Source organism: Lacerta agilis, chromosome 12 (genome assembly GCF_009819535.1).
Source record: "Lacerta agilis isolate rLacAgi1 chromosome 12, rLacAgi1.pri, whole genome shotgun sequence".
NCBI lineage: Eukaryota > Metazoa > Chordata > Lepidosauria > Squamata > Lacertidae > Lacerta > Lacerta agilis.
The window spans coordinates 26,316,865-26,328,878 of record NC_046323.1 but is presented as its reverse complement, the minus strand read 5'-3'; the positions used below and the strand labels follow the sequence as shown (position 1 = coordinate 26,328,878).

Here is a 12,014-nt window from a genome sequence, read left to right as displayed (position 1 = left end):
AACACTGAACTGTGTTTCTCAGCCAGGCTCCAAAAGGATGGCACTTTTACTGGCAGGGAAGCAGCTAGCAGGTGTAGGGCAAAGTCACAGTAGTGTGTGAGAGTGGCACCCACCCTTTGACTTATTATTTGCAAGATGGTTCCCACTGAACTGAGCAGATTTGCGAAGCATTCTGCAAAAAGAGATTTGTGTACAGCTAGAAGAACAACAGAATTGCAGATATGGATATTTATTGGAAACTGAGAATTATATTAAATTTTGTAAGATTTTTTTTTTTAAAAAAAAACACCATGAAATATTGGCTAGATAATTAATCAGAAATTTCTTGAAGTCACTTCCCTAACTTTTCTAAGACAAGTTGGACTTTAAACACAGTTTCTTAAATGCAGAAACCGATAATGGGAAAGTACTTCACATTTTAGTCTACGCTGAACACTGCCCTCTTGTGGCTTTACGCTACACCTTATCCTTGCAAACCTTTTAAAAATATATTCACAGTGCAATCCTGCATGCATCTACTCAGAAGTAAGGCCCACAGTGGGGAGTATATTTAAGTCGCCTGGATTGACAGAACAGGCTGGTACTTCATGCAGTCATGCAGTTGCCACTCCACAACAGAAACTTATTCCACGTAATGCATCTCAGTAATCCTGAGGAATTTCTTTGGCTTCTGTGGGGCTGTCATTTTATAGTAAGAGCTTCAGACATGCTGCATGGTGTGTGTGTGTGTTTTAAAGAGCAGGAACCAACATCTTCAATTTAGCCTTGAAGTAAATTAGAAACCAGTAATGCAGTATTTTGTCATGTTGGGACTTATATGCTCCTGGGAGCTAACACCTGCCCGTCAAACTAGATGTTGGGCCGCTTAAAGTTTCTGAACTGCTTCCAAGGGCAGCTCTGCCTGCAACACAGTACAGTAGTCCAGACAAGTAACCAACAGGGGAAGCACCACAGCGGCAATATCTCTGTTTTCTAGGAAAGATGCAGATGAGCCTTAGAAGAGGTGCTCATGCCCACAGCAGCCCCCCTAAAGAATGCAGGAGACATGTTTCTTCAATGGGAGTACAACTCAATCACCTCCCCAGCTGTAAGACCACTCACCTTCCATCAATGGGAATCAGGGAAACACAGTCAATAAAAGATACATTTGCCCAGGAAGTAAGATGCTAGGAAACAATAAGAGGTAGGGTAATGGAAGGAGAAGGAATAGAGAAGCAAGAAGAATAGAGGGGTAGAAGACATAGATTTCAAAAAGAGCCGATTGACTGATGTGGGGGGAATTCAGGGTACAAGAAAAAGATGGTCTGCATGCTGATAAAGTAAAAGAATTAGACAGGGAAAGGAACTATGAGTTAGTGAAATTTAAGGACAAATTGCAACTTCCACACAAGTTATGGGTGTCATCTCTCTCCATGCATTGCTTCTGCAGTTAAATTTATGTTGCCAATACATGCTGCATTTCTCTCTCCCCCCCCCCCCCTGTTTGATGACATTTAGGATTACACTTACCCCGGCATTGGCCCATTTCCAGCAAGGCTGTAAACTTGACGAGGATTCAAAAGATACTGAAATTTTCTGTAAATTCTGCATTGGGGGGGGGGGGGAGGAAGGAGAAATATTTAGCAAGCCCTATTAGCTAGTCAATTGGTAATCCTAAATTAAACCAAGATATCTGGATTAAACAAAATCTTGCCCACCAGAGCTGCATCAACTAGTGTTTGTTTGTTTAACCTTTATGATTGCATGTAATAATCTTATAATGCATGAAAACAGAAAAAAGATGCATAGCTGCATCTCTTATTTAAGTCGCACCCTCTTGTAAATTGGCCACATCCGAACAGCCTGATCATTTATCAAATGTTTATTAATGCCAGTCAAATCCTTGGGAAACCAAACTCATGCACTATTCCTAGCCTGGACGTGATCCAAAGGAAGGGGGAAGTCAGTGCAGGGTGACTGGGTTTGTCTCGTGGATGGATGAAATACTACAATGACGATGACTAAACTAGACTTCTGACAGGTGGATATGCTTGGGGGTTTTAACAGGACTGAACTTTTCCACAAATTATCAGTGCTTTCCCTGTCTTCTTTTGGAGTAAGCAAAGGGTTGATATGCTAAGCTAATCTATTTAATAAAGTCTTCAAAAGAGAGAAACATTTATTTGGAAGTGCCTGCGAGACAACTAGAGTGAAAGGTCCATCTCGATTCTTATGCAACCTGCCATTTTTGTGGCATTACAACCTTGACCCGTCAGCCACAACTCACTCACTCACTCACTCACTCTCTCTCTCTCTCTCTCTCTCTCTCACACACACACACACACACTCTCTCTCTCTCTCTCAGCGCCCCCCCCCCAAAGCTGGTATCTACCTTAGAGTTTGGAGACATAAATTTAACTCTTACAAAGCCGTCTCCTTCCTCAAAATACTGGAATTGGAAAGCACTGGTAAAATCATGACCTTTCATTACAGTTTAAACCTGTTAGTCATAAAGACCCTCATCCCACTCCAAGAACAAGCTTAGTTGGTCTCTAATGTGCTACTGGAAGGATTTTTTTAATTTTTAATTTTGTTTTGACTATGGCAGACCAACACGGCTACCTACCTGTAACCTTAAAGTAGAGATATTTTCCTTATATGATAAGTATATTGGCATTATTTTATCTTTAGCACATGCTTGTCTACAGCATTTTTATTTTTATTTAAAGAAGAAGTCTGGATCACTAAAGCTCATGCACCCTTGTACAGATCTTGCTTTGCCTTGGGCAAGGCCAAAATTCCTCCCAGGAACCACATCCAGGATTCAGAATTAAATGCAAATAAGATACCGACCCCTCGTTTCCAAGGATGTGAGAGATGCTTCTTTGTGGTTCCACATAGACTTTTTTTTATATACCATTGCAGCTTTCTAAGCTTATGCTTCCTGGTTCTAAGGAAATCAAGGCTGTGTGCACACCAGGCTTTTAAAGCAAATTTCCACACCCCAAAGAATCATGGGAACTGTAGTTTGTTAAGGGTGCCTGGAATTGTAGCTCTGTGAGGGGTGAACAACAGTTCCTATGAGTACTTGCAGGGAGAGGCACATGCTTTAAATGTATGTACACAGTCCAAGTTTATGATTTCCAGGACTTCCACCAGCAACATCTAGTCTTAATTTGTTTCTTTCATTTTTTCCATGTTACTTTTTAAGATTGATATACTGCTTGACTGCAATAAAACCTAAAATACTGAATCATGTCATTTTACATAGGAAACTATTTGGCTTTGAAACGGTTAACAGATTATTTCCTTTGTCACCATCCCACCTTCATGTTTACCCTCATCTTTAGGAGGAAGACTTTAGGACTGTGAATGAAGACTTGTCTTTAGCAAAATAATCACAAAAAAACTACATATTTGATACTGTCCTAGTTCATTTTTATTGCTAGTAATGTACACTGGGTCACATAATCAGTGGTAGGTGGGAGGGGAAGATGAAATGTAAGACACACATTTCCCCCCCTCAAGTATTAACACAAATAATTGACTTCCTCATAGAAAAAACATTGGAAAGAATCGTAAGCAATAAATGCATACCTTTCTCCTTGTTTCCCACCACTCTTAGGGTTGACGAAAACTAGAAGCGGATGAGTTCCCCGAGAAGGTGTAATCTAAATTAAGAGAATTACCACAGAAACCCATTAATTTCGAGTTTTCAATTCTGATTTTTCTTATATCTACAGTGTGTGTGTGACTATCTCATCGCTAAAACATTCTGTTAAAATGTAAGTGAAATTCGTTTTTATTTTGATGCTCACACAAGGTTACACTAGTTGAGACTCTTAAATGTTTCTGGTGGGGTCGCTTTTTGTTTTCGTTATTATGTACTTTTGCGTTTGTGTACTGTAAAGCTCCCTGTAATCTTCAGATGAAGGGGAAATGTAGACATTTTATTTATAATAATGATATTAATAAATACATGTTTTATGTTTTAAAAAATCCATACTTCATCCGACATATCACCGTGTAATGGTTTTTAATGTAGTGTTTAATATAATAACGGGATAATATTAAATCAGCTCTTTAGTGCAACTTCAACATCATTTATTCCCAATTTTAATAACTATTCAAAATGATCCTAAATACTTTATTCATAATACTCATGTTGTTACCTTATAACTATGTTGAGCTATGTTATCATTCCATCCTATCAAACTAACACTTAGTTTAATACTTACCATATCTATACTTCCTCCAGTAATGTATTTCCACTGAACTACATCTCTTGAAAAATCTATTATCCTGCTGCCTTCTTCCTCTAAATCTTTGTTAGTTTAATCACATGCTATTTCTCATATTCTTGTTGACCAAATGGTTACTGTAGGGAGACCGGGCTTCCTCCATCCCAAACTTGACATATGGCCTTCCAGATCATTGTTAACAAATTGACTGTAATTTCTAAGCATCCATGAGATATAGTTTTTTTTAAAAAAAAACAGTGCACTTGAACATCCCTTCATAACTCACACTGGGAAACCCAGCCAGATGGATAGGATAAACATAAATAATAATAATAATAATAATAATAATAATAATAATAATAATAATAATAATAATAATTTCTCTTTTCTGTGTTTCAGGAAACTTATATTCAGCTGTGACCTCACTCAAAGGTTTTTAAAAGTGTGTGTACATTCCAAAAAGTTTTACGATGATTTGCTCTAAAGATATTAAAGTCTGGTGCATATACAGTGGTGCCTCGGGTTACAGAGCTTCAGGTTACAGACGCTTCAGGTTACAGACTCCGCTAACCCAGAAATAGTACCTCAGGTTAAGAACTTTGCTTCAGGATGAGAACAGAAATTGTGCTCTGGCGGCAGTGGGATGCCCCATTAGCTAAAGTGGTACCTCAAGTTAAGAACAGTTTCAGGTTAAGAACGGACCTCTGGAACGAATTAAGTTCTCAACCAGAGGTACCACTGTGTGTGTGTGTGTGTGTGTGTGTGTGTATCAGAATTATTGCCAACAACATGTGTAGGATCACAGGTCCCCTATTCCTGAGCTGCCCGTCCCCTTGATTTAGAGTGGTGCCTACGTAGTCTAGTCAATAATTTATTGTGGGTCCTCAGGAACAATCGGTTAGAGCTGGAGTCACTCCCTCCTAACTCTCCCCCTATGCCCCCTAGAAAGCATCTACATAGCACCAAGGAGCCTTTCTGATCACTATGGGATGGGATGTGGGGTTCTGAAGGGAGAAATCATCTTGCCCCTTCTGATGGTTCTCAGGATCCAAGCTATTGTTCATGGCTGCAATCCTGTTAGGTTATTAACCCTAGCGCTCTTGGCTGACGGGTGTAAATTTTTAATAAAGTTTAAATTTTTAACAGGGTTTAAGCCTTACAACATCTGTAACTTCCACTTCTCTGCTATTAAGGAAAGGCAGCACTGTTCAGGACCCTGTTCAGCTCCCCAGGCAATTATCTGTTTGAACAGGGGGCGGGGAGGCCTATGAATTGAGTCTCATATGCTTCTGCATGGATAGCATAACATTACAGCCTGTTATCAAAAACTGTCATATCTTTAATGCTCATCTGGAGCTTTAATCAATTCTACTTATTTAGTCCAATTCCAGGGGTGTTTGTTCCTGTGAATGAAGGATAAACCAATGGTTCTCATTGTGACAAAGATGGACTGCCTTTTAGAAGTCTCTATGGATTCAGGTTAATTAATGAGGCTCATCCTAAGGTTATACATGATATATTACTTCCTCTAATTAGAAATAATAATCCTGATCATTATGCTGGTTAAGCTAGAAAGAAATAAGATGAATGTGCTTAACTATGATTAATAATAGTTGTACCTAAGTAGCAATCTCCTCTGCCACTGAGTTGCCTGCATAGTCTTATATGACTATGTTTTTAACAGCATAAAAATCTTAATGAATATTCTAAAACTTTTCTTTCTGTAATACATATTTAAAAAAAAAAAAAGATTGCAGCAAATCTGGGAAATGTTATCTTTTCCTTACTCTGATGCCAGGATAAGCTTAGAAACAGATTTAAGAAACTACTCGAATTCACCCGTCCTTACACTGCCACAGGAGCACAGAATCCACTTTAAACTGAACATCTAGTTATATTGTTATATTTCATGTGTTAAAACAGAAGCCATTATAGGATTATGTGCAATGCTAAATCTGCTTCCCTTTTTTTGCTCAGAGATCCTTTCTGTTTGCTTCCACATGTTGGCTTTAAGCTATCTGCTAGTTACACAGGGAATCATTGCTGATATCTCAGATAATAAAAAATAGCTTTGCGGATATACGTTTTAATCCCATACAAACATATTGCAACCTGCTGGCTTCTAGTATACCTTAAGAGAGGTGTCTGAGGTAGGAGAGGGAGTTCTTGTACAGATTTTTTTTAAGAGGTCACACCTGTATTTTATATGATTCAGCCAATCAGAGTGCAGGTCTTTACAAATTATTGTGTGTGTAGGGAATAACCCATACAATTGAACTTATTTGTGTTAAATATAGCAGCCGAGTTTTTGTTAAATCCTCCAAACCCAATCACACAACTGGAATGAAATATCACTGATCAGGATATATGCTAATGCAGATGTGCATGACAGCCAGCAAATGATTTGCCTTCTCGCCTACTGGGCTTTTAAAAGCAAAATGTTCTACCAATTTTGAAAAGCAGACTTGAAAGTCCTGTGCAGATGGCATTCCTAGAAAGGAACTGGAGAATCTGCCAAGAGTTTCACTATGCGTTTATATTCTATTGCAGAAAATGTTCTCTTCAATGTTACTAGTCTAGTGCCTTCTTCACTCCTAACAGAAGATAACATGGAGACACCTGGAGGCGATTTTGTTCTGTGTAAAGGCAGAACGAGGCGATGGCATGATTTCATAAACCATGTTGCAGGTAGAGATCCTGGCGCAAATATGTGTAGGAGGCAACCATCTTATCGTTATATAAGAGCATTCACTCAGACTCTCCACCCCTGTTCTAAGTTTTGCCCTGTAATTGGATAATCTGAAATGTGCAACCGGATGCTGCAGTTTTATGCTGGGGCCCCTGTATTGCACCAAATTCATTCTGCGACATGGGAAAATGTTGGAAGAGTAGCTGTACACAATTTTAAACACAACAGATGTAATCACACCTGAAGGCCTTGCCCATCTACAGTGACAGAATTTGCTCTCTGCATCTTGTTCCGATCACCTAGTTTGTTTGTTTGTTGAGAATCATCCTTTTCTTTTTTCATAGTTGCCTGGCGTTCCTAAAAGGGAGGTTGGAAGCAGCAGATTAGTGCATTATAGTATCTTACTATGGTGGAAATTGAAGACTCTCATTCTAGCCCTATACATTCAAATACTGCTTCAGTGATGATGGGTTCAGTGATTGCAATCAAATCATTAAATGAAGCCCAAGTTCAAATACATCTATTTATGTATCTAAACATAATAAATAGATAGGTGATATTGTATTTTGTCACAATAAGTGCTAATGCAATGGTATGAAGTTGGTAATAATCGTGAGGTCATCTAAGCTGTATGGTTAAGCTTATGGAAAAAGGAGATTAATTAATAGCGTTTTTGCCCCAGTCTTAAAAAAAAAAAACCTACCAAAAATTGCAATTGTTTTTGCAATCTGCTTTACCCAAAATCTGAAGTTTTCAAAAGGGTTTGTTACATTACAACCTCACTAATCTGAGTTAGCTACAACACAATCCTATGTATGTCTACTCAAAAGTAAATGCCATTGACCTCATTGGGACTTAGTCCCTGCTATGTGTGCATAGGATTTCAGCCCTAACACCAAATTTGGACTATCTGGATAATAAAAAGTTAAGACTGAATGAATGACAAAAGCAGGAAAACATTCTCCAAGTGGTGATTTTTTTTTTAATTTCTTACATACATATATATGCTTTTAAGAAGCATTTTCCCAGGTGAAAATATGTCACCTCCTCAGCAACTGTGGATAAAGAGGCTTAGGAGAAAGGCACTATACAGGAAAAGACATGGAATCATAGCTACACTGAACAAGCAAAAAAAGTGAATGAAATAATTATTTTAGGAATACATAACATTCACTTAATATCTATAGGAGAGAGGGAGATACGCTGCACACAATGCCAAGACTGAAGACTTGTTCCTGAAATATATTCACAATCTTCCAGTGTTTACAGCCACACAACTGGCAGGAAGGCAGGGAGCACTGCTGAACCCAGCATGGAACCACAGTAAGGAAGTGTGCACCTCTGGAATTTCATTCCTCAGTTGCATAAGCCTAAAAAAATGTCTCCTATACTGCAAAGTCCACAGAGCTACCCAATATATCCCTTGGTTTTTCCCACCCCCTTGTGACCAGTACATCCTGGTATTCAGCAAAATTTGAACAGATGGTGGTCCAGATAGATTGGTAGCAGATCGGACAACCAGATTTCACTTCCCCAAGTTTTCAAAGGCTTACATTTGAAGCCTATGTCCTATTCCCATAACAGCTGAAGGAATTTGGTGGGCACAATAGGAGACAAGAATGCTGGGCATCAACTCTGCCGAAGCAACTCAAGACCAGGAACACCTTTTCTGTCATCTCCCTTACTGTTTTTTGAGGATTAATTTGACAAACAGAAAAAAATAAACAGCCTAGTCAATATTCTGTGCCATTCAATCTCAGTCTCTCAATCCCAGCTAGACTTGAAAGCTTTTGCAGATCCTTTTTCACTATATAAAAGGTAAAGGTAAAGGACGCCTGGACAGTTAAGTCCAGTCAAAGGCGACAATGGGGTTGCGGCGCTCATCTCACTTTCAGGCCAAGGGAGCCAGCGTTTGTCCACAGACAGCTTTCCAGGTCATGTGGCCAGCATGACTAAACTGCTTCTGGCGCAACGGGACACTGTGACGGAAGCCAGAGCGCACGAAAATGCCGTTTACCTTCCCGCCGCATTGATACCTATTTATCTACTTGCGCTGCCGTGTTTTCAAACTGCTAGGTTGGCAGGAGCTGGGACAGAGCAACGGGAGCTCACTCTGTCACGGGGATTCAAACTGTCGACCTTCTGATCGGCAAGCCCAAGAGGCTCAGTGGTTTAGGCCACAGCGCCACCCGCGTCCCTCCTTTCACAATATATATATCCTAAAGGAAGAAGTGACAATTCAAGAGGATAGCTAACTGCTTCAATGAGGAGAGCAGGGGGAGCCAATATGCTGTCCTTCAGAAACTGCTGGATGCAAATTCACATAAGTCAAAGCCAGCCTGACGTATGGTCAGGTATGATGGAAGTTGAGAATCCAATGACATCTAGAGGGCACCATGTTGGCTACCCCTGCTCTTCTAATTACACACCTCTACTTTGTGCTGCTAAAAATATTCCTACAGGCACATTGAGGAAAGTATGCAGATGTAGGCAGTAATGCTACTGGCTTCTTGTTGTCGTTAAGTTAAACTAAATTAATTGTGCAGGTGCTATGCTTCATAGTAACAAAACACATATAAACACAGGGGAAAAAATGCAGACTGCCAGAAATAATATTCGTAATTGTCATGATCAATTTACAGCTTTTAAATGGGGACGGGGGTGGGTGGGAGGGGAGAGATAGAAAAAGAACTAATGTTGCAAAGTAAGGAACACTGACAGATTTTTCTGCTGCTGCTGCTGCTGCAGTGAGAAAGAAAAGAACCAAGGCTGATGGTAAAATTGCAAAAAATAATAGTAATATATAGATCATATTGAGGCCCCCCAGAATCCATGCAGGTCTAGATAAACATCACAAAAAGGTATGTCATCTCTTGCTATGTTGTCTTTTAAAATGGTGGGCTGTGACATTTTTTATTCACCTATGGTGGTCACTTCAGTCTGAATAAATTCACTTTTTTGGGCCCTTATTATGTTAAAGGGAAATCAGGTGTGCCCGCTAACAAGAAACACTATCTGAAGTATGTGCTTTGCCGCCCCTTTATTCCAGTGTTCAGAAACTAGAAATGAAGCACAGAACAAATTACAAATAGAGAAACCAAAGGCATCTAAATCTCAGGAGAATGACATATTCCTTCTAAGTGTAACACAGAGGACAGATCATTTTTACATACATGTGTATAGCATTCTGACTGATAATTCAAAAATATATACTTTATTTTTTTTCATGCAGTGGGTTCCTTAAGTGTTTATGATTTAACAAGCTAACTTAATTAATGTGCAATACAATCCTTTGCATGCTTACTTGGAAGTAAACTCCTCTGTGTCAATGGGGCTTCCTCCCCAATAAATGCATTTAGGATTGTAGCCTAAGGTAGATTTGTTCTGAAGCCAATTTTCAGCTACTAGGTTTTTGGCCACTGAAATATATCTTTAAGTAAAATATGTATTCAGGTTCTTTATTGTATATAATTTTATTGTTTCTTAACTTTTGTAAGCTGCCTTGGGAGGCTATATTTTTTTAAAATAAAATCTGTTTCTTATCACTCCCAAGATAAAGCAATTCCTAGCACATTCCTATTCAAAAATTTCTTAGAAAAATGCTTAGAATAGGGTTAGAATGGGCATCACAGAGAACGTCACCCTTAACATGATCACATCGCCAGCACTGCATATCTTCCTAATTTCCTAGGGGTGTTATACTTTACAATGGGTGTCAACTGTTTTATAAAAGGTGACATTTTCAAATCAGTTTTCAAATACAAAATACAATGTTTATTCCTCCTCATTGAACTCCTAGATCATTGTTTCACTTTTCCATATATGGCAACTTGCATAATTGCTGGCTGGCTAAATCCTTATCTGTTTATCCTAGGTTATTTCTACCTGTAGATTCTTTTCATCTTCCTTGTCCGAAATGGCAAGTATCTTTATAGAAGGGATGATGTAAACATTGCCTAAGTAAAGGGTTTTTGTTTGTCTTTTGCAGTTAGAATTTTTCAGTAGTACTACAGGACTAAAATATTAAAACCTTAAAATAAGGAGATCAAACCACATTTGGCATGTCCTTCAAAAACAACAGCAATGTAAAATCTCAGGGCGATTGTGCGATATTCTTATATAAAAATGGAGGTGAAGCTGACACTTATTGAAAATAAATGACACTGCAAAAAGCAGATATTTATTTTCTGGGTAGCATATATGTTCTAGTTATGACTATTTTATTAGGGTATACAAAATGATTGATGCGGCTGTAATCATTTTGTCTCATGGACGCAGGCAATGCTGAGTGAAAGTTACTCAATAAAACACTAATGCACATTTTGACGGCTCGCAACGTGAAGGTATTCTGTTTCCTCCATGAACTTCTAGACTAGGGAGGAAAAAATCCAAAAAGTATTGCAACAGGACATTGGATTCCTGATTGTCACCCTTAGAGGCTGATTAGGTAGCACTATCCTATTCCTGTTATTCTATATAGTGTTATAGATTAAGAGAATTCACCAGTGTAACTTCTCTTTGCACAGGATCCTTCCATTCACAAGTCTAATCACTGCTGATCTTCTACCCATGGGCATACAAAGGAAAGGCCTTGTGGGACTGAAGAACATACACTGAGTTGTTCCAGGTCTGTCCCAGTTTGCACACTGACATTACAACGCAAAGATTCTATTGTACCATTATACCGGATCTCTGTTTTCAGAGCAGAGGTTGTTCAGCCCTCTTACTGCTATGACAATGCTGTGTTCATCTAGTTAAGGCAGAAGAATCAGTTGATGCTCTTCCAATGTGATGTTTAGCTGATGGTGTAAACTTCCAGTGCAATTGTTCAGGAAGACTGTATACGTCTTCTCTGCTGCCTTAAAAATCCATTTTACACAGACATGAGGCAAAATCTGTTTCTGCCACTCTCCTCCACCATATTATGTAAGCCTCACCATTTCAAATTCTTAAAAAGGCACAGGAACATTTGTGATGCAACTCATAAAGTCCCATAAATGAAAACAAAGGTCCTCTATAATATGCTGAAGGCTAAGTTCTGAAGAACAGGATCTTCATGCACTTATTAGCTATCAATAGCTCAGTCTGGACAGCTCAGTTGGTTA

At 38.9% G+C, this 12,014-nt stretch overlaps 1 protein-coding gene across 2 annotated transcripts in view; it reads right to left on the bottom strand.

The window, feature by feature from the left end:
• Window positions 1-12,014, bottom strand: part of DGKB (diacylglycerol kinase beta) — a 223,250-nt gene that overhangs the window by 146,847 nt on the left and 64,389 nt on the right. For both annotated transcript variants that reach the window (XM_033165554.1, XM_033165555.1), the window contains 3 exons: window positions 7,150-7,266; window positions 3,577-3,650; window positions 1,510-1,584 (listed from right to left, as the gene is read on the bottom strand). In XM_033165554.1, coding sequence (XP_033021445.1) covers window positions 1,510-1,584; window positions 3,577-3,650; window positions 7,150-7,266 — 266 coding nt within the window. The remainder of the gene's footprint in view (window positions 1-1,509; window positions 1,585-3,576; window positions 3,651-7,149; window positions 7,267-12,014) is intronic.